This window comes from Lynx rufus, unplaced genomic scaffold (genome assembly GCF_022079265.1).
Source record: "Lynx rufus isolate CCGP_SWC_20201006 ecotype Redwood Valley unplaced genomic scaffold, mLynRuf1.p SCAF_6, whole genome shotgun sequence".
NCBI lineage: Eukaryota > Metazoa > Chordata > Mammalia > Carnivora > Felidae > Lynx > Lynx rufus.
The window spans coordinates 82,741,414-82,767,869 of NW_025814878.1; the positions used below are offsets into that span (position 1 = coordinate 82,741,414).

Consider the following 26,456-nt stretch of genomic DNA (forward strand, 5'->3'; position numbering starts at 1 on the left):
GAGAACCGTACACACAGTTTACCAACATTTTGTCAGTGGAAGCACTCATGTAAGAAATAATTACTTGAGTGACTTGGACTTGACTTCTATGTCAAATCCAAGTGCAGATAGGAAATCTAAGTGGAATTACCTTTCCATTGCCTCCTCTGTAACCTTTAGCTGATGTGGAAAGACTTGAATATAAGTGTCTGAGCCTACAAGATAAACTCCTTATCACATTGCTAAAGAAAAAGTGTTTGTGAAAAGCCCTATAAAGGCTTATTTTTAAATTGTTATTTATGAATATGAACATATTCATATTAAATATTCATATTTAAGAATATGAACAGGAAAGGCACAGAATGGGGACCAGTGAGTGGAGGACATAGTTTAATTTTAACAGTTGACAGACGGTAGGACAATATAGGCCTCTTTTCTTCTATCCCTTTCACCAAAGAGAAGAATCTTGAAATGTGAAAAGGGAACTGAAGCTTGCCATTGGCAAGAAAGCTCATGGATATTCGAGTTCAATATTTTTGACTCAGTGAATATCAGAACAAGTCTGATTTCCAAAAATATGCTCCTTGGAAGGCTAATTCTGTATGCTATTGAAAAGGTTCTGAGGCAATTTCCCTAAAAACAGCTGGATTAAAGAGTTCTCTTCATGGTGGTCTTTCTCAGAGCTGGTATATATAACAAGGAGCCAGAGTGTGTGATATCTCCCAAAACTAATTTTGCCATTAGGATCTTTTCACACAGCTGATGTATTGGTAGAGGAATTAAAAAAATACATATATATTTGTAGCTCCACCACTTATAATATCTCAGGCCTGACTTCATTTTCTTTAGGTTTGGATTGCCAGAATGGTAAATGAAGGGAAATGATTTGCCTGCCATGTAAGTGGCTCAACTTGAAAAAAGTCTTTAGATTTTTGTATAGAGAGAATAAAGATGCATCAATTATCAGCCAGTGTACAATCTCACTCAAAGAGGGACTGACACACAGATTAACCCAGAGGAAGGTCTTTGAAGGGATGTCATTTGGGCTTGGAATTATGTCAGTTTTTTACTACACTTTAATCAAGGGTATTTTTGAAAACAGAAAGCAGATGATCACATTCGCTACATAAAGACTCTGAACAGAGAGGGAGACTTCATGTGTTGGGAAATAGGATCGGATTTTAAAATTACATTAAATTGACCTAATAGATCCAATCTCCAATCTAAACAACACGCTTTCCTGTATTTGGGGGACAACACGCTTTCCTCTTCTATGGGATGCAGTGTGTTGGGACTGTATTTGGGGAATAACATGCTTTCCTCTTCTATGGGATGCAGTGTGTTGGGACTGTCAGTGGAGGTATCCTGCCTGCCTCTCACCAATCAGCTTTCCTGGGACTCAGAAACTCAGGGAGATGATGTTAGGGCTCGAAAAGTGGTGGAGCACACTCATTAAAGGGATGCTGCCCTGGTGAAACTATCAATTATGTCCACTTCTGAGGTGTTTGTGTAGTCCTGGCTCTCCTTGTCAGAATCTACTCACGGTCTTTTTGTCTATTCTGTGAGCCACCCCATATTCTGTCGGGATATGCATTTCTGCTGAAGTATGTACATCTTGATCCTAACTAGAAGGGATGGTTAGGTATAACTCTTACAATCCTGCCACTTTCAACATTACTGCCCTTGTGAAGAACCTGAGATAATGTCTGGGGACCTGTGTTCCTGGGTTCATGTTGCACTTTCTAGCTGTGTGACTCTGAGGAAGCTACTTAGCTACTTAGAAATTCAGTTTCTAATATATAAAACGGGGATACTAGCACAACCTAAATTTACAGGATTATTGTGAAGATTAAGTGAGACGATTTAAGTAAAGCAGTGTATTGCCTGCCATGTAACTAGCTCAACTTATATAAGATTTTCCTAAAATCCCCCCCCCAAATATTCTCTTTTGACTTAAAAGAAACTGTTGACTTCTGAAAGTCTTAAAAATCTCCTCTAATATATTTTTATATTTATATTTATGTTTATATATATATTCTCAAAACTAATATCCAGCAAACACTTATACTAGAATTCTTGAGTCTTTGAATTTAATTCAATAGATATTTAATTTAATTTAATAAATTAACAAATTTAGTAATTTGATAAAATTTATGTAAGTCATTGTATAAACCATTGGGCTAAATGGTAGGAATATAAAATAAATCACATTTATACACATATAGCGTAAGTGTGTGTGTGTGTGTGTGTGTATACATATACATTGTCCATTCATATATAGACAGGTAGGACACATAAGGCTTGAGTATAATGTGAAGCGGAACAGATTTTCATATGGGTTCACTCAATCCTAGCATACCATGAAGAAATATGCAAATACATAACCTTACAAGTGTCCCATTATCATTCTTTCTCATCTGTGTTACACATAAAATACAGGGTAGTATTAGAGAAAAAAATGGTAGCAAGATTTATCCCTTATGAGATGAATAATGGGTAGAGATAGTTTTTACTTAACAGAGTAACAGGTGTTAGGGCAATTGTTGGCTTTGGAATTTTGCAGCTCACTTTGTAAAATCCCATGACATCAAAGCACAGCCTTGCGAGCTGGCTGTTTATTGAGCAGCACTAGTTTTCAACCCGGGACGGGTGAGGGTAGCTCCAGTGAGAAGGATCAGGTTTCACAGCAGTGAGCCAGGGGTGGTAAACACCCATGAAGAGAAAGCTGTCCCTCCAGAGGAGAGAATGGTCTACTCAAGGGTGTTGATGACACTGTTCCTCCCATGTAGCTCAACTCAGAACTACCACTTTCACCCCCCCCCCCACCCCTTATACCCAAACAGACAGGGATGTAAAGAAGAGAATGGAGGGGTTAGTAAAAGTGGCACAAGATACATAAAAATATGTGTTCCTTTTTCTATCTAAAAGATGTTCTGCCTTTTAAAAATTGAATTTTAGTTCAGGCTAAGCAATTAACTCAGTTCTGACAAAGATTTCCTTCCTAATGTTTCCTAAAAGTTAATACATAATTTCTTACATAGTAACAGAATACCTTGAGCAAGACACCGATGTCTCCCAAGAGAGGAAGTGCGATCTGCAGTTAAGGAGAAAAAAACCCCAGTATGTGTTCATACATATACGTGCACATGATACAATGCAAACATATAATACAATGCAGATGTTTTTTTCTCCAAGTGTCATGTCAGTTGAGATTTGTCATGGAGTTTCTAAGAGGCTCACTGTCAGAATGGTTGGCTTTCACGTTATATTTCATATGACACCGGCAGACCTCATAACTGTATCTGAGAAATATTCACTACTCCTGTGCTATGAACATGTGAACACACCCAGGTTGTCGTTCTGATTCTGCATCTCTATTTTATATTTTCATGACACGGCAACTTTTATGCCAACACTAATATAGTCTTGGTTTTAAATAATCCATAAAGGTAAATCATTTATTAAACGGAAGTCACCACTCTGCCAAGCAAATTATCAGGCTGTTGACAAATACGAAAAGTACACAATGAATTTGCCTTAAAGTTCTTTCTCACTGAAGTTCAAAAGAGCCAATAGGTGGCTTACGTGATATGCAAGAGAGACACTGAAGGAACTTGGGCAGTGTTCCGGCCTTGTGTCTTAAAATGTCCTTTCAGAGAGGCACTGTAAACCCAAGTAACACTTTATAAGAATTCTAGATGATGCACACATGATTCACTCAGCAGTGAAGTGAAAGTAAGGCCAAAATATGCCTCTGCACGTAGCTTATAAAGGCACTCACGGCACAGCCAGTGTGGGAGGGAGAAGGATTTGGGAGACTTAGAACCGAGAGGCCAGATTTGGATTTTATCATATAAAACTCTTAATACAATGTCATGTACCATATGGCCTCTCAAATTATAACTGCCGATTCTGAGGCTATTTAAAGGGATTTCACTGTTGCTCAAAGCAAGGTTCATCCTGAAATAAAACTTTGGAACACACATTTAGTGCTTAAACCCATTTTTCAAGAGCCTACTCAAGCCAGTTTTTGTAATTTAATCACTTCAGTGTTTTAAGGCCACAGAATCAATGGATATTCACCCTGTTGTAGGTAACTTACCTGAAAACTTTCATTTAGAAAAATGAAATTCATTTAGTCAATGGCATTAGAAAGAATAGAAATTGTGGCTATATATTTTAACTCAATTTTCCATGGGATGGAGACATTATGTGCCAAGGCACAGCCTGGGGCAAAATTGTAGAGCTGAATTATACCCTTAGGAAATAAGTATTCATCACACACACAAAAATGCTGATGCAGCTTGAATTTTCACCCCTCTACAAAATAATGGGGATAAACAAAATCACCAAGCAGTTACAGAGCATTCTAATTAGTTTGGACAGCAAAAGTTGCTCGGTAGGCTATTTGGCTTCTGGGTGCATTAAAGATACATAAATCAGGCACCGTCTGTTGACATACCGGGTCACCTGGGGGGCCTGGCAGACCTGGCTTTCCATCCCTCCCTGGAGCTCCCTGAAAAACAGAATCGTTGTGTTCAAATCCTTGCACAGTGGCACGGGTGCAGAGTAAAATGGGTGGTGGGTAGGAGGAGGTACGGATGGTCCTTACATCATTCCCTGGGGTCCCTGGAGTTCCTGGCAATCCAGGGAGACCTCGAGGACCCTGGAAATGGGGAAAAATAGTTACTTATGGGGACAGTTTTTCAGTAATTTTCCCCAAGTAAGCAAGCTGGATTTGCTGTGCCAAATAACTTGGTTAAGTAGCTTACCTGAATACCTGGCTCTCCAGCTGGTCCTTGCGAGCCCTGAGTAGAATCAGATCCAATTATCAGAATTCCTCCAGAAATACCCATAAATTATGCAAGCGGGATCAAGAGCTATGTATTGTAACTTACTTAGTTGAACAACAGGGCTTGCCAACTTGCGCACACTGAAAACTCTCTGTGATGATGGCTAAGACCTTTGGATGGCAGGTAAACACTTAACCAGATGTCTGTTGCTTGGAACCTGAGCATGGCTTTGCTCAGATGCCTGGGATATCTGTCTCTCTCAGTACCATCATGTGTTCCTCCACCTTCACAAACACACAATGCACCCAAATTCTAGCTGTTCAGAAACTCCTGATAAAGTAATGAGCTCAGGACTTCCTTTCCTTTCTGCTTTCTACTTTCTACTTTGAGTCATTTCCCTATTTGAAGAAATTGCCAGAATCAGTGTTCAGTGACATCAGTAGAAAGTAAAGCATCAATCAGCTATTCTTTTCTACTTTAGAAAATTGGAATTTGGGGTAATAAAGAGGAGGCTGGGAAATTATCAGTGAACCCAATGACGATAGCTCTATCCCTGTTACATAACCACAGACTGAGGAAGGAGGAACTGATGACCTAAGCAAGTAAAGGGCTGGGTTCTCAGCTGTTGACTTCAGTAACTGCCTACCAACATTTCCTTTCTTATTTATTTGTTTATAAAATGTTTATTTATTTGAGAGACAGAGAAAAGAGAGCGCACATGTGAGCAGGGGAGACGCAGAAAGAGAGGGGGAGAGAGAATCCCAAGCAGGCTCCATGCTGACAGTGCAGAGCCTGACATGGGGCTAGATTGAATGACCATGAGGTCATGACCTGAGCTGAAATCAAGACTTGCACAGCTAACCCACTGAGCCACCCTGGTGCTCCTCTTTTCTTATTTTATAAAATAAATATTCATATGTATATGAATTCATATGTATATGTAGCTTTAGTCAAAGCTACTTTTTGTTCCCTTTCTATTTATATTGTGACCTTAGTTATTAATATATTTTTTATTTTTTGCTTCAATCTCTTTCACTCCCTTAATAGTTTCCTGATCTGTGTCTTTACTTTGTTTAATCTTCCATCTCAGTGGTCTTTTATAGTCTTGCCCTGCAAAATCGATCACATACAATATAACCATTCACTATTTATGCCTTCTTTTAGCTTTTGTGATAACTTCATTACAAGGCCAATTTCCCAAATTAATGTCACTAGAATAAGTGTTTATTTCTACTTTTCTCATTCCAAAATCTTTTATGTTTTTTCATAGTAAATAAAAAGTTTTATCTCTTATTACTATTTAGTCAACAAGTATGCACATGGGGGTCATTATTATCAGGCACTGTCCTTGTAGCTAAGAAAACTGGGCATTAAAAAAATGGGCACTAAAAGCTGCCCATTCTTTGTGTTCACTATTATAAACAACTTCTATTATCTCTTCCTGAAGATATTACTGAAGAGATTTTTGACATCATCTCATTTATACACACTCCATTCACTTTAAATATTCACTTTTTATTTTTTCATTAAAAACAAACAGTAATATACAAAACCCGATCTTAGGCATGTGTACAATCTTACACACATTCATTTGTACTTTTTAAAATAGAGAAGAGAGGAACAAAGGGTTAAATAACTGCTCCTAATCCAAAATCAGTGTCTGTGAGATCAGCATCTGTGGGTCAGCAAACAGTAAGCACCTTCTCTGTGCTCAGTGACTTAACCCCAGTGCTCATTAATCCTCTCTCTCTGATTAGTGCTTACTTCTATTTCCTCTTCTGACCATTTCACTCTTTTCTTCTTCTTCTTTTTTTTAAGTTTATTCATTTTTCTTTTTGAGAGAGACAGAGAATGATGGGGGAGGGGCAGAAAGAGAGGGAGACATGGAATCTGAAGCAGGCTCCAGTTCTGTACTGACAGCACAGAGCCTGATGCAGGGCTCGAACCCATAGACCGTGAGATCATGATCCAAACCAAAGTTGGACATCCAACTGACTGAGCCACCCAGGCGCCCCTCATTTTTCTCTTCTTATTCAAATTTGTCACTGGGTTTTATTTTACTGTTGGAATGGACAGGGTTTCAAAAGCTTGATAGAATTTCACTTACTGTTGGGCCAGGAACTCCCAGCCCTGGGGGACCTCTGTCACCTGGGGAACCATGGACACCTGGGAGTCCTCGTTCACCCTGTGCAATGAGAGGCTTCTGTGAGTGCGAGGGTCAGGGGACAAAAAATTTCAGGCTGTATTTTATTTTTAATTCTTTAGAAATAATCTATGATATTTTTATACCTTTGGCCCACGTGGACCAGGTGCTCCAGGATTTCCATCTAATCCCTACAATAAAAAAAAAGGAGATAAATACATTTCTTTTTCTAAAAACATTAAAAGCATCTTAGAAGTTATAACTCAAAAATGTTTTGTTGTTCTTCATCTTTCTTGAATAAACCCTTTTCTATAAAAGAATAAGGAACAGGAAATACAGATTTCCACCAGGTTATAGATTTTTGTATAGTTACTTTAACATATAAGATGTTTTCATTTTTAGGGGAGGTGGGTGGGGGATGGGTGAAATAGGTGATGGAGATTAAGAGTACATTTAATCATGATGAGCACTGAATAATACAGGGAATTGCTGAATCACTGTATTATACACCTGAAACTAATATAACACTGTATGTTAACTACACTGGAATTAATATTTAACACTTAATAAAAAAGATGTTTTTATCTTTAAAATAAGGCATCTAATACTGAGAACTATTTATTATCAATAATTAATATAAAAAGTCAAAGAGGAGGAAAAAAAAGGCATGTGAAATAGGCTTATTGGTTATTTAGACTTTTCAGCTATTCAGTTTTTGTTATGTCCTGGAAATAGCCTGGGCCACAAGGACATTTTCTGCATATGACCATCATTGGCCATGCCTGCAGAGCCTCTGGAAAGAAAATTTCAGGCAGCTCTTCTGTTTTAACATAGCATCCTAGGAAGGTTTATGATTTAAAACTAGTGTATCTTACTAGGCAACATAGATCCCTAAAGAGTTCATGCAGAAGATTCAGGGAGGCCTATGAATCTTTCAAAAATGTATGTAAAACGGGTATGTGCATTTTCTCAGAAGAGAGCCCTTTGCTTGCATCAAATTTCCAAAGAAGTTAGATCTCTCATCTAAAGAACAAGATGAATATTTTGTTTTCTGCAGACCTCAACTTATTCCTATACTTGTGATCTGAACCTGGGAATACATGAAGGGTAATTAATGAACTTTCAAGGGAAATATTAGTAAAAGGGCTGGTACTTACTGGTTCCCCTGGCAGGCTTTTCCCTGGAGGACCAGCCTCACCTTTGGGACCTGGAAGCCCAGGAGGGCCTATAATCCCACCTGGATCTCCCTGAGAAAAGAAGATTCTTATGTCATTGTTCAGGTTCATGGTGGGAGCTATGGAGGCAGCAATTTTCATTGCTTCAAGTTGTAGCCAAACTTCATTTTCTCACTCATTCACTCATTCATCCCTATTTATGGAGGGCCTCATTCATGTCAGGCACTGTTCTAATTATCTTAGGTGCACTTAGATTTTGTGGTGAGGTATGTTACAAGTTTAGCAGTATCATGCCATATGTATAAATATATGTGTGTATAAATGTATGCACAAAAAGAGCATCTACTCAGAAAGTTCTTTAGATGATCTTCATGTTTTCTTTAAGTTCCTTTCCAGTAATGGTTCAACAATTAATATGTGTCTATACGTCCCTTGCACAATCCTGGCAGCCTTGTCTTATCCTTTTGCCGCACCTACCCACCCCCACCTCCCAAATCGCAGTGCCCTTCTGATCCTCTGTCTCTCCTTCCCACCTAGCTACTCAATGCATAAAATGTATACCTTTTCTCCTTTAATGCCTTGCTTTCCTGGGATACCATGTTCTCCTGGCAATCCCTAGAAAATTCAGAATTAATGGGAAAGAACAATTAGAATATCTCTTATTATGAGAACATATCTATCTGTGAGTCTTTGTCATGAGAACAGAATTGTAACATGTAAACTATAAGAGGATGGGTTGGTTTTGGCCTGTTAAAAAGGAAAACACATTGGTGAAAATATGTGGTTTGTTGTTTCAAGTGAAGTAACCTGGAGGTAATGGAAAAGAAACTAAGGGAGAATTGAACCAAATGCCCCATTTATATTATCGCCAAGAAAGGGTGAAGGGATGGTGGTTGGTAGCATCACAGCACTATTTAGAACGACAATGGAGTAAACAGGAAGATACACCCTTATTATGCTTGGCAACAGTGGCTCTTTCCCTTTTGATTTTATTCTCTTTCTTAGCTCCAATTACTATCACTTCATCTCACTCTTGGTCACTTATGGCTCCACCTGTGCCACCATCATTTTCTTCTTTTCATGAGATCTCTCCGTGAGGTACACCTATATTGGTTCATTAAATGGCTTGGGGATGGGGGGCGCAAGAAAAAGCTTTGCCCACAAACTGAATGTTCAAAGTACAAGCAGAACAAAGGCACTGAAAGACCTCTGGAGGCACAGTCAAGAAGCATAGAGAATAGAGCAAGAGGTCATGGGACTGTTCCCAAGATGATAGGAAAAGGAGAGGTTCCAATAGTTGCATAGAAAGTGCTGGAATTGTGGCTACATAGAGATAAGTTTCCAAGAAATTTTGGCCAAGCATTTCTGTTGTTATGCTCAAGTGAGGACTGATGGTGAGTCTTAGCTTCCAAGTGGTTAGAAGGCCAGGCTAGGGAGGTTGTCCAAGGAACAAAAGGCTTAGTGGGGGAATGGATAGAAAAATGCATTTAAAGGACAACAGAGAGAGAGAGAGACAGACAGACAGACAGAGAGACAGACAAACAGAGGATAGTGAGACCACTAGAATTAGGTTCTAATGCAACCTGAGGACCATCTTCCAATGGCATTATAGAAATATTTTCTGCTAAAAGATTTGCTCTTTTTGGAGGCTCTTGCAATAAAACAGTAACAGAAGCTTTGGAAGTGCCTTTTTTTGGATAGAGAATTGAGCCAAAGTCATGCATAATGAAAATGCTTTCTTTCTTTCTCGGTTTTCCTTATTTCTTTTGACGTTTCCAGTCTTCGCTACTGTTGGTACACCTCTGACAAGCATGTCCAAAATGATGACTTAGTTAACCTGACTTCCAAAGACTGATTTATTAGGCTAATGATATTCAAAAGGATCTCATATGAATATATGAAGGTGCTAGCAGCCTTCCTGATAACCCCTGACACTAGGTTTGATCAGTCTTGGCAGTAGATGTGACCCATGTCTTTGGAAAAGGTGGTACAACTCAGTCACATGAAAACATGCTGACATTCTTTAAGACATCGATTTAATTTCCACATATCAAAGAGACCTGTATTTACTATACATACAATATCTCCTGGTGGTCCTCTGGGTCCCATAGAGCCTTCAGGTCCTTGCTGACCCTAAAAGAAAGGTGATATGTAGTTCAACTTTGTTAAAAAACAGATTGTCCTTGAATATATATAAAACATGGTATGAACTTCATCTTTAGAAAGACGGGCTTTCTACCATCCTACCTTCTCTGAATAATTCTGAAATGTGCTTTGGGCTGACAAAGATAGTTTGAAGATGTTCTCATTTAAATGGGTCTTTTCCCACCAGCAAGTGAGGCCATGATAACCTCCCTCACCATTGGTGGGAGTGCATCACATAAATCTCTCCTGCACCTCCCAACAGCTGGTCTTTCTTGGGACACCCCTGCGGAATCCCACATGGGGAACTCAAGCATCTCAGAGCTGCATAATTTGGGCTTAGAAATTGAATCTTGAGTCCTGTTCATTTTAAGGATATAGTTCAGGGTCATAGGTTTCGCTCACATTATTTACTCATAAAGGCTTTAGGGATGCTATTGTGAATATGCTTTGAAAAAGAGTTTAAAAATCTTACTGTGAACCAGAAAGCACAATTACTATGTGTAATAAATGCAGCCAATAGGGGGGAAATCACCATGGCAACATGATAAAATCTCTGAGAACGTTTGTGAAGAAAATGAGTGGCACACCAAAGCACTTTGTTTTGTACAGAAATGGCTATAACTCCAAAATTATTTCCTCTTTAACTCAGTTATTTCTTATATACCTTTAGTCCTGGACTTCCTATTAAACCGGGGGCACCAGGATCTCCAGGTTCGCCCTAAACATGTGGGTGGGAAGGACAGTGAAATGGTTAATGTAATCTTCACAATCTCATTAGGTTGGAGATGCCATAAAGAAGGTTATGAGATTACCTTTATTCCCTGTGATCCCATTATCCCAGGTTCTCCCTGTAAAAAAAAAACAAAAAAAAAAACAAACAAAAATACAACCATTTATGTAATGCTTAAACTCAGATGGGGATGAGCATCTCTAATACTTGAATTCATCTGCATTTCTACTAATTAACATAGAATAAAGGGGGAGATTATGGACAGCATGATGAAGGCAAGGAGGGGGTCACTCTAAAACATGATTTAAAATACTTATTGATATCAAGTAAATAATAACTCCTATTTTCTTTCTTCTTTATAATAGTTTTCTCCCCAGTATCCCTTTTGACTCTACAATCATATCTTATTAGCAATCATTGCATTCTCTACTTAGCTGACTTTGTTATGATTTGCCACCAGTTCATCCTATATCTCAGAGAATTAAAACCTCAGATGAAGAAGGAAAAGAAAGAGTGGAATTTAAGTTTATATGTCATGGTGATTCTACTATTGGGTATATGTACTTAATGAAAAAAAAAATTAAGGTTACATAAAAGAGTACAATATTGGCTGTAATGAGTTTGCTTTTCTTATTTTCATGACTTATTATTGATCTTTTTGATATAATCACCCCATTTGATAAATTTAATTTGTACCATTAACAGAATTTTTGAAAAAAAACTGTATCTTATATTTTAATTTTATATTTTAGATATATTAAGTGTGTACCTTTCAAGACATTCATGTCCCATTACAAATTGTAATGGTTAAAGAAAATATACACTACCTAAGCCAAATGGTGCCATCAAATGATAAAACTTAACAAGGTTTAAAATTTCTCATTTATCAAAATAAGAGTAAAAAATCACAGAGGAAAAAGTAAAATGCTCAGAGAGGTTATTTTATCAAATCTATTAGACTCCACAGTAAACATACCAGAAATCAGAGAGATAGAAATCGATGAAGTAGAAAACACAAGATAGTGATAAAACATCTACTTACTCTATCTCCCTTTTCACCTTTTGTAAAAGCTTCCCCCTAGGAAAATGGGTAGAAAACAGAAGCAATTATAAACACTTTTGGAAATAAACTCTCCAAAACTGGATATGGATGAATCCTGCAGGCCACACTCAGGCCTCTGTCGCAAAAAAGTCCCTGAGAGGACTCAGAATGTCACACAGTCTGCTTTGCACAGTTTAAAGGGAACATATGAGAATTAATTAAAAAACTCATATTCCCAAGTGAACAGTAAGTTAATCATTCTAATACTATTTTGAGAATCCTGAGTGGAACAAATTGGAATGCTGCCCAAGGCTGAAGCTTCCTTTTTCATGGTTCACATAGAAGCTGATCACATTTTCTCTCTCCCTACACCTCCTCCCCACCCCCCCGCCGCCCAAACACACATATTGAGGCTTTCTCTCATTAGCTTTTCTGTTCCTCAAGTCACATGTATGCGATTTCATTTACTTTGCACAACAGTGCTGTGAGGAAGATATGGTCCCATTTCAAGTATGAGGAAAGAGACTCAGAAAGGTTCTGCGTAACTGAGTTATTTCCCCTAAAATAGCACTCACCCATTTTATGTCTCCTTGTTTATCTTGCCTATAAACTCTGTGAATGTAGGGATTTAATTGATCTCAACTATCATAGTATCTCTGGTGTACTGTTGGTGCCCAGTAAAAGTTTATTAAATTAGAGAATTTAAAGTTATGCAGACATAACAGTAATAGCTGATGTTCATTAAGTCCTCATAATGTATCAAACACTGATCTAATCACTGTTCTAGTTCCTTCTTATGTGTCACTGGGGTAGGTACCATTAGAACACCCACTTACGGATAAGGAAAATGAGGCACAGAGAAGTTAAGTAATTTCCCCAAGTCACATAGCCAGTGAGAGGTCATTCAGGATTTAAACCTAGACAACCTGAATTCAAACCCAGGCTATGGTTACTCATTCTTATTTGATTTGTAATTTGATTTACTTATTATTTGAAATGAGTGAATTGACAATAAGATGGAAACCATACATCAAAAATTTTTTTTCTCTTGCGTATGAAAGTCAAGAGAAAACATGAGAACCATAGGTAAATAATACTATGCTTAAAGGTCCTCTTAGGGACTGCTGGTCTTTTAAACAAATCACTAATGGGAGATAAGTGGTTAGTAAATAAACCTCTGTGGTTTGCGCCTCATGTCCTATGTGCTCAGGACTAGAGGGCTCACCTTATTCTCTTCCATATTTACCAGCAACCTTGCAGTTACCCGGGGGCAGGCAGCTAGTATTGGCAATGCAATGTGAGCAGATGTAACATGTGTTACTGCAGGCTGAGGTAAGGAGGAGCCCAGTCCTGATGTTCCAGTCCCACTTTCCCCACAGTGGTGACCGAGAAGGTTGTGTATATCAGATGGCTGAGTTACATGGGGTAATCAGCCTGGTACCTGAATGCAGTGAGGGTCAACACCCACTCCTCCCAACCCAACCATGCTGGGCATGCAGCATGAGCAAGAGATAATCTTTCTTGCATTAAGCCACAGACATTTCAGGGTTAATGTGTTACTTAGCATAACTTAGCCTACCCTGTTATGCCCCATATCTAGCCAAGACGATTAAATCTCTTATTTTTGGTTGGTGTGCCGGGTCGCTCAGCTGGTTAAACATCCAATTCTTGATTTCAGCTCAGGTCATGATCTCACAGTTCATGAGTTCAAGCCCCATATCAGGCTCTGCACGGCCTGCTTGGTATTCTCTCTGTCCCTCTCTCTGTCCCTCCCCTGCTCACACTCTCTCTCTCAAAATAAATAAATAGAGCTTAATTTTTTTAATCTCTTATTATTGGTTAATTGCTATACATTAAATCAGAGCATTATTTATAATCTTGTCTTTCAGCCTTAATTCAAAAAATTCTATTTGATTTTTAAGAGATGATGTTATTTAGATATAAGCATGGGCCACATTGCTTCTATAACTGCTTATTTGCTTATATCACATTGCTTATATCATGCTTATTTAGAGCCACTGTGAATCCATATTGATTAAAGTAACAGGTTAAAAAAACAATAATAAAAAAATAAAACCAGGAGCCTGGTTATCTCAAAACTTGATATTTAGTCCTAGCTCCAATGGTCATTATCTGGGTCAAGTACCTTGCCTTTTAGAACCTCTCTTTCTTTATCTGAGGTTTAACCAGATGATCTCTTTTAAGTATATTTTAGCTCTGATATGTTACACATAAAGTTATATTCTAAATGTTTAGTAGCGGGGGGGGGGGAACTGCCATTCAGGATAAATGGTTCAGAACTCAAATCTGTATGAAAATCATTCCTCTTTTTGGGACTTTTGGTGATTTTGCTAAGTCAGGTCCAGATTCTGTTCTGGAATAGAGTGTTAGAGGGATGCCTGGGTGGCTCAGTCGGTTAAGTGTCCGACTTTCAGCTCAGGTCATGATCTCATGGGCTGTGGGTTCGAGGCCCATGTCGGGCTCTATGCTGACAGCTCAGAGCCTGGAGCCTGCATCAGATTCTGTGTGTGTGTGTCTCTCTCTCTGCCACTCCCCAACTTGTGCTCTGTCTCTGTCTCTCTCTCTCTCAAAAATAAACAAACATTAAAAAAAAAGGAAAGAAAGAAAGTGTGAGACCACAAAGGGCTAAACTCTGCATAACATTGTAAAAATGTGTTTCTTTTATGTGGGGGGCAGAGAGGAAGGCAGGCAAGATCTTAAAGTAGTTCCCCCTCATCTGTGATTTCACTTTCCATGATTTGTCACTCACAGCCAACTGCAGTTTGGAACCAGATGATCCTCTTTCTGAGGAATCATCATGTCAATAATAGCCTAACACTATGTCACAACACCTACATCATTCACCTCACTTCGTCTCTTCACGTAGGCATTGATGATTTCACTTCATCACAAGAAGGGCGAGTGCAGTACAAGATATTCTGAGTGAGAGTACATTCACATAACTTATCACAGTATATTGTTATAATTGTCCTATTTTACTATTAGTTATTGTTGAGGATCTCTTGCTGTGCCTAATTTATAAATTAAACTTTGCCATAGGTATGTATGTATGTACGTATACGAAAAAACAGTGTATAGAGTTGACCCTGAACAACACAGCTTTGAATTGCATGGGTTTACTTATATGCAGATTTTTTTATAGTACAGTCCTGTAAAATGCATTTTGTCTTATGATTCTCTTAGTATTTTCTTTTCTCTAGCTTCCTTATTGTAAGAATACAGTACAATACACATAACATACAAAATACGTGTTAATCAGTTGTTCATTGGTCAACAGTAGGCAATTAGTAATTAAGTTCTGGGGAGTCAAAAGCAATATGTGGATTTTCAACTATGCTGGGGCTTAGTGCCCCTAACCCCCATGTTGTTCAGGGTCAACTGTATAGGGTTCGGTACTACTGGCGGTTTTAGGCATCCATTGGAGGTCTTGGCACCTATCCTCCTTGAACAGGTGGGACTACTGTATAGGGACGTGGAATAATTAAGGGGTTAAGAGGGAACTGGCTAAGAGAAAAGTTAAAAGGAAGTCTGTTTCTCCTATGTAAGGCAGATAGGGCCAATGATAATCTCAGTGGGGTAGGTGGGCTGCCCCCAAACGTCCGTGGTGGGAGAGAAAGCCAGAGCGAATCTCCTAGAAGCTGTGAAGTCCCCCAACCATTGCTACTAAGAGCATGATCCAAGGGCCAACAGCATGAGCATCACCTGGGAGCTAGTGAGAACTGCAGCCTCTCAGGCCCCACCCCAGACTTACTGAATTAGACCCACATTTCAAAAGATCCCTAGGTGATTCAAATGCACTTTCCATTTGAGAAACACTGCTCTTAAACCATTCCAAGTTCCTTTTTTCTGCCCTTCCTGTTTTTCCAATAGAATTTTTTCAAATCTGAAATCCAGGTCTGCCATGTGTCACCCAGTAGTTTAAAAGGTGAGTTTGAGTGTCCAAGCGTGGAGGGGAGACAGTGTAGACCTAGAGAAGCAGTTACGAATGGTTAAGAGTTGTCAATAAATGTGGAGCATCAGGAATAGTTAAGCAGATGGAGGGGACCAATCACCAGGCTGGATTTGTGGAATGTGAGTTTCTCAGACATTCTTGGAAAAATGAAGCTGGGAAATCCCATGAAAGACTGTCACTTGCTACAGTTGAATATGGAAGCTTGGACTGGACACCAAAGGCAAGCATGACCCCTACAGGGAGGACAACTTGCGTTACTTGGGTAACAGCATTGACTCTAAAGCTGCCTGCAAAATTACTGTCATAGACAAAGATGCCTACATTTTCAAGTGGAAGCACAGGGAAATTTTGGCTTTGTAATATTAAATACTGTTTCTGTTTGGCATGCAGGCATTTTAGGGACGTCTGCATTCACTATCCCTGGTAAACTTATATCCTTTAGTCACAATGGTAAGGAAGCAGGGAAAAGTGCTTTTAAAAAAGTATTACACTTTTTTTCTTGTTCTTTTTAAATTGTTTTATTTATTTTTAATTAATTAATTTTTAAAATTTACATCCAAGTTAGTTAGCATATAGTGCAACAATGATTTCAGGAGTAGATTCCAGTGATTCATCCCTTATGTATAACACCCAGTGCTCAAAAAAAAAATTATATATATATCTATCTTTATATATATATGTCTTTATGATATATATAAAGATATATATATATAAAGATATATATATATAAAGATATATATGATATATATAAAGATATATATATGATATATATAAAGATATATATATAAAGATATATATATCATATATACATAGATATATATATATATAGATATATATATATATATAAAGATAAAGCATTTAAGTCTGAGTCTTGCTGATTTTTACAGACTGCTGTGGGTTTTTGTCTTTGCCTTTTTAGCAGGATTTTTAAAAAGTTATTTTTGGACTAGTATTCACATAATCTCTTTAGGTAGCCCTATTTGAGTATAAATGATAATTTAGGTTTTGTCCCCTTACAAAAGAATTAAGTTTTGAAAGAAAGTGGTCTCAGTAATCAGTATTACTGATCAAAGCCACTTTGATCTTATAAAAACCAAGGAAGGAAAATAACTTCAGAAAGTATACTGCCAGCAATAGATATAAGTTTTTAATTTTTTTGGATGTATTAGCTCCAGTTTTTTGATATATTGACTTTATTATTTATTATAGTTATAATGTTTAGTTATGGCAGAGCAGCTTAGTAATTTTTAAACCCCGTGTTCTATAATTAGTCTACCTAAGTGTGATTCATAGCTCTAACACACTAGCTATGTGACCTAGGGCAAGTTGCTTAACCTCTCTGGCCTCAGTTTCTTCATATGAAGAACAAGGGTGATAATAGCCTACCTATCTCATTAAAAAAAAAAAAAGATTCAGTTACTTAATGCCTTACATAGAGCATTTGCTCAAATATCTTATTGACTATTGTTTGCCAAGGCAGGGACAAACAAAGTTCATGGAATTAGTGCTGATTAGGAAAAATACTTTTAATTCTATTTTTGTGAATATTCTTCCTTTGTCCTAAAAGTGTTAATACTTACAGATTCTCCTTTTTGACCTTTAGGGCCAATGGACCCTGGAAATCCCGGTTGTCCAGCTTCACCCTTTTGAGAAAAAGCAGAAGAGTGATTTTGCATGAGGTCAGATGAGTACTGTAGTGACTCTCAGATTCAAGAGTGATTGTGCTCCTTCTGGCCATGGAATTTACCTATTGTCATCCAAGGAGGAGTTCTGAATCTAGTTATACTATTTGCATAATCATGTATTTGTCAGCACTTCACAATGCCTTTAGCTCTTTCAGAAATCCATAATATTCATAATGATATTCAAAATTAATGTGAAACAAATTATTTTTCAAGGAAAGATGTTCAGAGAAGAAAAATATATAATCTTGTCCTGTTTTGCCAAAAAAAATTTGTGTGTGTGTGATCTTAAAGACATCAGATTGTTTAACTGACAATAATCCAAGACTCATTTTATCTCAGACACTTCTTTCTTTTTTTAGGCGGAGGAGTGGGGAGCCATGGGAAGAAAAGGGAGTCTCTCAGCTGTTTCCAGCATTGATATAATCACTTAAATGACTGGCTGTGGACAAAGAAGACATTCTTGTCCATGTGGTAACAGCAGCTTAGGAATGTGTAAGATGTTCTGGTCAGAGATCTTGAAAAGGGGTTTGTATGTGACATATAAAAAAGTACTTTGAGAAAATACAATTTAGAAATAATACTGTGGGAGGAAAACAGATCACTAGTCAGACTTTGGAGGATCCCAGCATTGTGCTTCCTTTCAGCATCTACCAAGATCCTTGAATATCACATTATGGTTAAAGTAAATACAGCCACTGGAAGTATGTTGGATTTTTTTTTTCCAACCTCAAAAGCGTTTTTGCAAAATGATGTTCACCATGGTATTTCTGGGCATATACCTTTTTCACCTTTCTTACACATTTTTTATTTTGAAAAAAATATAGAAAACATAAAGTCAAACGTGTCAAACCTCTGTGTACCAGGTACCCCAAATGAAAGTAATACAAAAATTTGCAATCTAAGAAGAAATTTCCTACATTTCCCCTTCTATTTCTGTCCCAGAGGAAGCCACTCTCTTGAATGTAGTGTTTATATTTTTCAGTACATGTTTTTTCACTTTTACTGCATATATGTAATCATAAACAATATATTATTTGATATTTAAAACAAATTCCATAAATAGCTTTTTTTTGTATATGATATCCTATAACTTGCATTTTACCACTCAAAGTTGTTTTTAATATCCATTCCTATTGATACATATAGATCTAGTTCACTCATTGTAACCACAGGACAGCATTCTATAATGTTACTATATACCAGGGTTTACCCAAGCCCCATTGATGGGCATTTGGGTTGTCTCCAGCTTTTCTTTATTATAAACAAATGCTGTAGTGCACATCTCTATATCTTCCCCCTTTTATGGATGTGTTTATCTGTTTATTTTGAAGCCTCAAACAACAGTCCACCCAAAATACTTCAAATAAAAATTTATTACAGTCCCAAAAATGTTGGCTTATTTCCACACTTCTATCTAAATCAATATCTTATGACTTTACACTAGAGGAAGATGGAGTTTGTCATGTGCAATTGATAGAGAAGATCACATTTTTCAAAAGGTTCTTCTAGATTTGTGGAATATATTTTTTAAAATTAATCTTGATTTTATTAATGTATTTTTCCTTCTTGAACCTAAACATTTAATGTACCATCACCAGTCTTATACTAACCACACTGTAGCAGAAACTATTCTTTTTTCTAGATATAATAAATTCCATCCAAAATAAGAAGAGGGAGAAATTGGTAGATACATTTAAAAAACCAATTGCTGTTGGTTGTAAAGAGAAAATAAACAACTGGCTTTGTCTGAGCATTAGGGTGTACAGAGTGACCATCATGTTACTCATCTGGTAGGTGTTAAAATCCCCAGTGCATAGGGGCGAAGGAAAAACATGCCTAGTAGTTAGACTAATCTGCAAAATATAAAAGTAGAAATCAGGGAAGGGGTCTAGAAATTACTATTAAAGTCACATCTACCTGCTACCAAAGGGGAAGTAGAGGGGATTATATAAGAAGAGTAATTATATTCAGAGCTGCTATATATTTGAACCCATGTAAATAAGTCTCCATTGAAATGTAGAGGAAGGACCCAGTAGAGGCATGGGTCCATCTCTCTGAGTGGTACTTGGTCAGGCTGGACTTAGAGGAAATCTTAGGGACCTATTCCCTCATATAAAATTCTGTAAACAAAAGCATTTCATATCTGAATCTTAGACACATGAGGAGTTGGTTTTCATATTTAAAATGAATGTTCAGTGATTTATCACTGTGGCTAGCAGTTGAAAGGCAGATGAATTTACTGAGCTTCAGGAAAAGCTGTCCTCTAATTTGACACTTTCAAAGCTATTTGAAAGGCCTGGTGCTATTGAGGCTTAGTTTTTTTCTCCTGTCAGTTGGCCCCAAAAGATACCTCCTAATTTCATAGTAGTCCTTAGATGTGCTGCTACCTTATTCCACTGTCTATATAAAGGAGTAGTTCTCCTCAACCAATCTGTAAACATGTTATTCCTTCACCACATTCTGCCAGTCTCAGGAAAGCTGTAGAGCAGGTATCATCATTTTAACACTGGTCGCCTGGTCACATGGCTGCCATGGTCTCTACTTCCGGTTCCTAGTAGCCACTAGTGTCCGTTGGTGTTTCTCCCTGTATTTTAGTGTTCTTGATACAGGATGTGGCTGCTAAGCCTGGGTTGATCTGTGTGTAGATTCTGCTGCTTGGGTTTTGGGTAGGCTGCTTTCGTGATTCTATTTTGCGTTGAGAAGTGATGTATTCTACAGCAATAACAAATCACTTATGTGTTGAAGTTGTACTTCTGACTAAATCTTTTGTTCAATGATATAAATTGGGTCCTTTCTCTGTCAAAATTATGGTGGGAGGTGCAAAGATGAACAAGACCAGGTGTTAAGGATGGCAACAGCTATGAATACCAAAGACAGAGAAATGACACTTCGTGAGAAGAAAGTCTGGAGTGAATGAGTGGAAAGGAACAAATCTTTAGTGGAACCTTAATATGTGTCAGGTATTGTGTTTTGGGGTAAGCTCATCTCATCTCATTTGATTTCAGTCCGGCCATTAACTCTTTGTGTTGACACAATTATGTCCATTTAATGGATGAGGAAACTGATGCTCAGAGAAATGAAGTGATTTTCACAAGTAGTTAGTTAATGGCACAATGAATTTTGACCCCAGAGCCCATGTTCTTTCCACCACTCAGTGGTTCTCACTCCTGACTGCCTGTTACAATCATCTGAAGCACTTTTAAACATATTTCCTCAGACTTATTTACATGGGTTCAAATATATAGACTCGACATCAAGTCAACCACAGGTATGGGCTCCACAGCAAATCAGAGTCTCTGGGCGTGAAGCCTGAGCAGTAGTATTTTCTAAGAGCTCCCCATGTGATCTCAATGTGCAGCCAGGGTTGAGAACTACCAAGGTCCACTATAGGTGCAAGCAAAGATCTGTGAGGGCAGCTTGAAGGAGGTTTAAATTCTCATTATGGTGACCCATGAACAGCATTATAATTTAAAAAATGAATGTATTGATTCATAACAGATACTAACCATTTAGTACCTTAGGTAGAGGTAGAGGTGACCTTACTCTTCCAGCAAGTGCTATGCTTGTCTTTCAGTTTATTTTATGCATTATTTATTGGCAGAGTCTTTCTCCTGTTAATTAGAATTCTTACAAATCATTTCATATGTACATTTATATCAGGTACTGCATCAAGCTCCCTGTAGACTCTTCTAGGTTATTCCTCTGGGTGGGAGGAGGGAACAGTTATACCACTGGCTTTTTCTAATTCCACTTAAGATTCTGAAGCAACTAGAAAAGATTTTGAGCAATAGAAAAGGTCCTTAGAGTTTGAAATACACCTGTTTTACAGAATCAAATTTCTCATCATTGAGGTCTTAAGAATTCCTAAGTAACATATGTTTCCTAATGAACATAGCAAAACAGAAGCCAGCTGTTTTGTTTCAATAAATGAATCATCATTTAAATACTTTAAAAGTGCCACAGCACTCTTCTTTGCTCAGCTGTCCTATGTGACAAGCTTTGTGGCTTTCTTTCTTTCCCCCATTAGCCCACACGTGCGCAGTAGTAATTGCTTAAAATGTAATGTGTTTGTCACGGTGGTGTAGGAATTCTGTAAGCTCTTTGATTACAGAAAATAATGCTAATGTACTACCCGTACAATCCTAGACACATAAATGCCTTATTATTGCTGTATAATCAATACTTTCTGGATATCTTTTTAAGAATGTCAAGGTTTTACTTATTTTTTTTTTGCAGAAAATTTCATTTTCAATGGTCAATTTAAAAGAAGTTTCCAGTTTCTGTTGAGACCATCTTTTAGCAATATTTTCTGGTGATAGATGTATGGTCTTTTGAATAGATTGGTTGCACTGATTTATAAGGCACAGAAGTCATATTTTCTCGAATTCATGTCGAAATACCCTGCTCTCAATCAAGAGAATTTTTACTGGGTGAATGAATGAAAGTAGCACTCACAGGACACATTCCCTCGGAGTATTTTCAGACCTACTCATCTCTGTCTGTAGGTTTAATGTGCATTGTTTTTTTTCCTGACAATGGTACATTCACACTGAATTCAAGGTCATCACAATTTCAGAATCAAATCAGAGTGAAACATCTTTCTGAATGGGCAAGTGAATCTGTCATCTTCACAGCTCACATAATTAAACCAGTGACTGATGACGAGGAGAAATGCAATAGAAATTTATTAGCATTTTAATTTTAAAACTGTTTTGAAATAATAATGATTATACATTATAAAACTCCACCAAAAAATGCCCCCATGATGGTTTATGTATGGGTACTTAAGATGACACAAAAATAGGGAGACTGAGCCTGAGGCATTTTGCTAAAGGGGGTCTTCAATTTTTTTTTTTTTTGCCACCTGCACAGATTCATGAAACATCGCTTTATGAATCAAAGCTTGTGTTCCAATTTCATTTCCCTTGTTCCAGCTATTTCCCCTTCCTCTTCCTTGTAGCCAACTGCTATTCAGCAATCTTCACTGAGGAGCAAATCCTCAGTGCCTAATCCCGCTGTCTGGTCAGGAGGCGGAGAGGCTTGCGCCCCCTGCAGGCTGGGCTCCCCACGGACAGAACTCCGTGTGGCAGCAGGACTGCCCCTGACATGTGAATGCATAGGTAGATGTAAAACCCCGGTTGCTTTGTTCACTTTGGCAAATCTGATTACCTTCTCTCCTTTTGGGCCACCAGCTCCATATTCACCAAGGTTTCCCTAGGTAAACATAAGACAAATATAAATACAAAAACAGTCCATTTATGTTTAATACACTCAGCCCCTGCATTAAAAATATAGTAAGATAATAGTGCCGTAACAGCTTTTTATGAATACCATCTCAATCATTTTTGTCTCTCTCACCTTCTGTGAAATATTCTTGAAAATCTCCAATTTTGGAGATACTATCTATCTTCTGTGACTTCCCCCCCACAGGAGATGATTCGGGAGAAATACCACACTTCCAAGGGCAAACTGTCGTTACTCCAAATTAATGCCTGGCAACATTACTTGGTCACCAACAACTCCACTGACATGGCTTTGTAACACTGTTAATGATATCTTTATTTCTCACTGTAACGGACTTTCCATTAATTAACCTCTTGGTTGCACTTGCCACTCTCTTGACTTGTATAATACCTCACTTTCCTAGTATCTTCCTATTTTTCTGACCTGTCCTCTTTCTCCTCACCTAACGGGTAAAGGTTAGATTTCCTCAGGACTTATGTCCAGACTCTTTTCTCTTGTGACTCAACATTTTCTCCTGGGCATACTTCTTTGCTCCCATGGCTTCGGTATCATCTATACAAAGATGGACAGTTTTATAAACCCAGCACACATCTCCTGAGTTTTGACCCATGTATCAAATTTTCTACTTGCTGTATACACTTGTAAATTCTAGAAAAAAATTCATATTCAAGTGTTTCAAATGAAAATTAAAAAAATATAATAATACAAACATATATGAGAGAGAGAGATGAGAGTATTACATCACGCTGTTAACATTCATTAGCCCAGAAGTGGGGTAATAAGAATTGACTTCTTCCGAATGTATCTCTATAGTTACTTGTTAAAATGCATAGTAATTTCATTTTACAATTGAAAAAAACTCAAGCAAAGAAAGAAAACCAAGGAAAAAAAGAAAATCTGAAAAATTTCCCTTCCATAGAAGTCTTCCTTCTTCACTCTGGCTATCATTGTTAACACCGCCCTCCTCCTTATTCCTCAAGTCCCATCAGTCATCCAGCCTGGTTTCTCTGTTCCCCAAGTCTCTTCTCTTCACACTACCTGTCTTCACTCCAGGTAAGCTATCATCATGTCTTGCCAGGACTATTGCAGTTGCTCCCTAACTGGCATTCTATAATCCAGTCTTGCTTCCCATACACCTACATTTTCTATATAAAGTCAGAGAGAGATTCTGAGCCCCTTCCTTCTAATCCTTTATAAAGCCATCAAAATCCCACCTGACTTGAACTCATTTTCCTCTACAGGATCATGGTAGCCACTGCTCTCCCTCAGAATTTCTGTCTGGAACAGCTTTCTTTTAGCTTCTCAAATGGAGCAAGGTACTTCCCATTTTACCCTTTAAGTCATCACTCTGTCCTCACCCTTTGTCCAGTTAGCAACTATTCATCATCCCTCAGGTCTCAAGTATTAGAAGATGCCATTCACAGAAGCCTCCTGCAGGTCTCCCAGACAGGTTCCCCTCTCATCTTCTCATTGGATATTGTAGCTTTCTTTCATAATACTTACCAATATTTTTAATTTTGTGTTTGTGTAAAGAATTTTGCATCTTTTACACTAGAATACAAGCTCCATGATGACCTGGAATTGAATGCCCCATTCCTAGCACAGTACTTAATATACAGGAAACATTCAACAAATATTTGTTGAATAAATAAGCCTATAATTGGAATTTATGTGTTTTCTCATTAAAATCTTTTTATTAAAATACATGTGTTGGGGTGTCTAGGTGGCTCAGTCAGTTAAGCGTCTGACTCTTGGTTTTGGTTCAGGTCGCATCATTCATTGAATAGAGCTCCACATGCTGTTAGCATGGAGCCTGCTTGTGCTCTCTCTCTCTCTCTGCCTCTCTTTCAAAATAAATAAGCTTAAAAATAAAATAAAATATCTGTGTTGATAGAAAAAATTAAAAGTAGAGGAACTTTAAAAAAAATGTTTATTTATTTTTGAGAGAGAATGCGAGCAGGGGAGGGGCAGAGAGAGAAGGAGACAGAGAATCCCAAGCAGGCTCCATGCTGTCAGTGCAGATCCTGATGCAGGGCTTGAACTCACAAGGTGTGAGATCATGACCTGAGCTGAAATCAAGAGTTGGACGCTTAACTGACTGAGCCACTCAGGCACACCAAAATTAGGGGAACATTTAAACAACAAAAATATCCAGAGGCACTCATTCAGATCACTGTTACTATAATTTGACATTTCAAATATGCCTTCCATGCTATTCATACTACTTCAATCAAAAATAAGTAGTTTATAACTGCTGTTACTGTTGGTCTTGTGACAGACATTTTCTCATTTTTTCCTATTTAACTTTCATCTGAAATGTCTAAATTGAAAATAAAAACTGTATTCTCAAAATCCTGAGCTGTAAATTATTACAGGGACATACTTGAAAATGAGATATGAAACCCTAAGACATGTACACACATACATAAAGAATCAGCAGTTCCAAAATGATAGGTCGCTTGGATGCAACCTGCATAAAACAAATTTGAGGCATTTTCTGATAATACTAGCCATTTGGACATGATGCCAATCAGTGTATACAACCCATCAGCACCTCTCCCTGGCTGTGTTTAAGGTAGGACATTTTTGGGAAAGCTGGAACATGCTTTGGTATAAGACATGAGTTATCCAGAGACGGTTTTTGGATTGGGAGGCCCCATGCTCTTGAATTGTAGCACAGAAGAGCACCCAAAGTGCATTTAGGTGAGATCATATTACAATACAGCATCTTGGTTTAGATCCCTCTCCCATCACACCTCTCAGCACCCTACAGGATATCAGAGACACTGTGACTGGGATGAAAAACTGCATCTATAGCACCAGCTCATATTATTCTATCCATATGCTGTACTGTTCTAAAATCTTGATTTTTTTTTTTTCTGGTGGCTTTTACACTCAGAGGAAATACAGGGCTATTTACTGCCCATCAGAGCACCGTATGTTTGCTTCATTCAATAGCTAGACCAGGAAATCCATCTAATCAAGGATATTCAGCGGCCTCTGGAGCTGTCCTCCAATCTTGGGATAACAATAAGCAAGGCAGATGTGAACTTGAACTTCAGCAGCATTGACATGTGAGATCTTGCTCTCTACTTTCTCCAAACTAACTTCACCAGACAATTACTTGGCTCTACAGAAATAATAAGAAACATAGTCCTTGTGTTTTTGCAATCTAGCATTCTGCCACAGATACTGTTCTAATTTTACTAGGTCATTTGTACACTGGAGCCATGTCATTTGAACGGGTTCTCATACACCTTTTGAATAAATGTAATAGTTGCATCATTTTAAATGTGTTTATTTAAAAATTCCTGTGGTGATGTGATGAGGGTTGTGGTGTGGGGGTGCTAATCTGCCTGGCCATTTCAAGAATTTGAGTAGTCAGGGCTGCCTATATGGTTCAGTTGGTTAAGAATCTAACTCTTGATTTCAGCTCAGGTCATAATCTTGCAGTTCATGGGAACGAGCTCTGCATTGGGCTCTGTGTTGACAGAGAGGAAACTGTTTGGGAATCTCTTTCTCCCTCTCTCTCTCTCTGCCCCTCCCC

The 26,456-nt window shown here is 37.9% G+C and overlaps 1 protein-coding gene across 1 annotated transcript in view; it reads right to left on the reverse strand.

Moving 5' to 3' along the window:
• The window catches only part of COL19A1 (collagen type XIX alpha 1 chain), a 346,749-nt gene that overhangs the window by 51,931 nt on the left and 268,362 nt on the right, over nt 1–26,456 (reverse strand). The window contains exons 19-32 of the mRNA XM_047102603.1: nt 22,835–22,879; nt 17,561–17,623; nt 12,008–12,043; nt 11,048–11,083; nt 10,900–10,953; nt 10,170–10,223; nt 8,652–8,705; nt 8,073–8,162; nt 7,062–7,106; nt 6,880–6,957; nt 4,752–4,787; nt 4,592–4,645; nt 4,442–4,495; nt 3,032–3,073 (exon numbers count right to left, since the gene is read on the reverse strand). Of these exons, the coding sequence (XP_046958559.1) occupies nt 3,032–3,073; nt 4,442–4,495; nt 4,592–4,645; nt 4,752–4,787; nt 6,880–6,957; nt 7,062–7,106; nt 8,073–8,162; nt 8,652–8,705; nt 10,170–10,223; nt 10,900–10,953; nt 11,048–11,083; nt 12,008–12,043; nt 17,561–17,623; nt 22,835–22,879 (741 nt within the window). The remainder of the gene's footprint in view (nt 1–3,031; nt 3,074–4,441; nt 4,496–4,591; nt 4,646–4,751; nt 4,788–6,879; nt 6,958–7,061; nt 7,107–8,072; nt 8,163–8,651; nt 8,706–10,169; nt 10,224–10,899; nt 10,954–11,047; nt 11,084–12,007; nt 12,044–17,560; nt 17,624–22,834; nt 22,880–26,456) is intronic.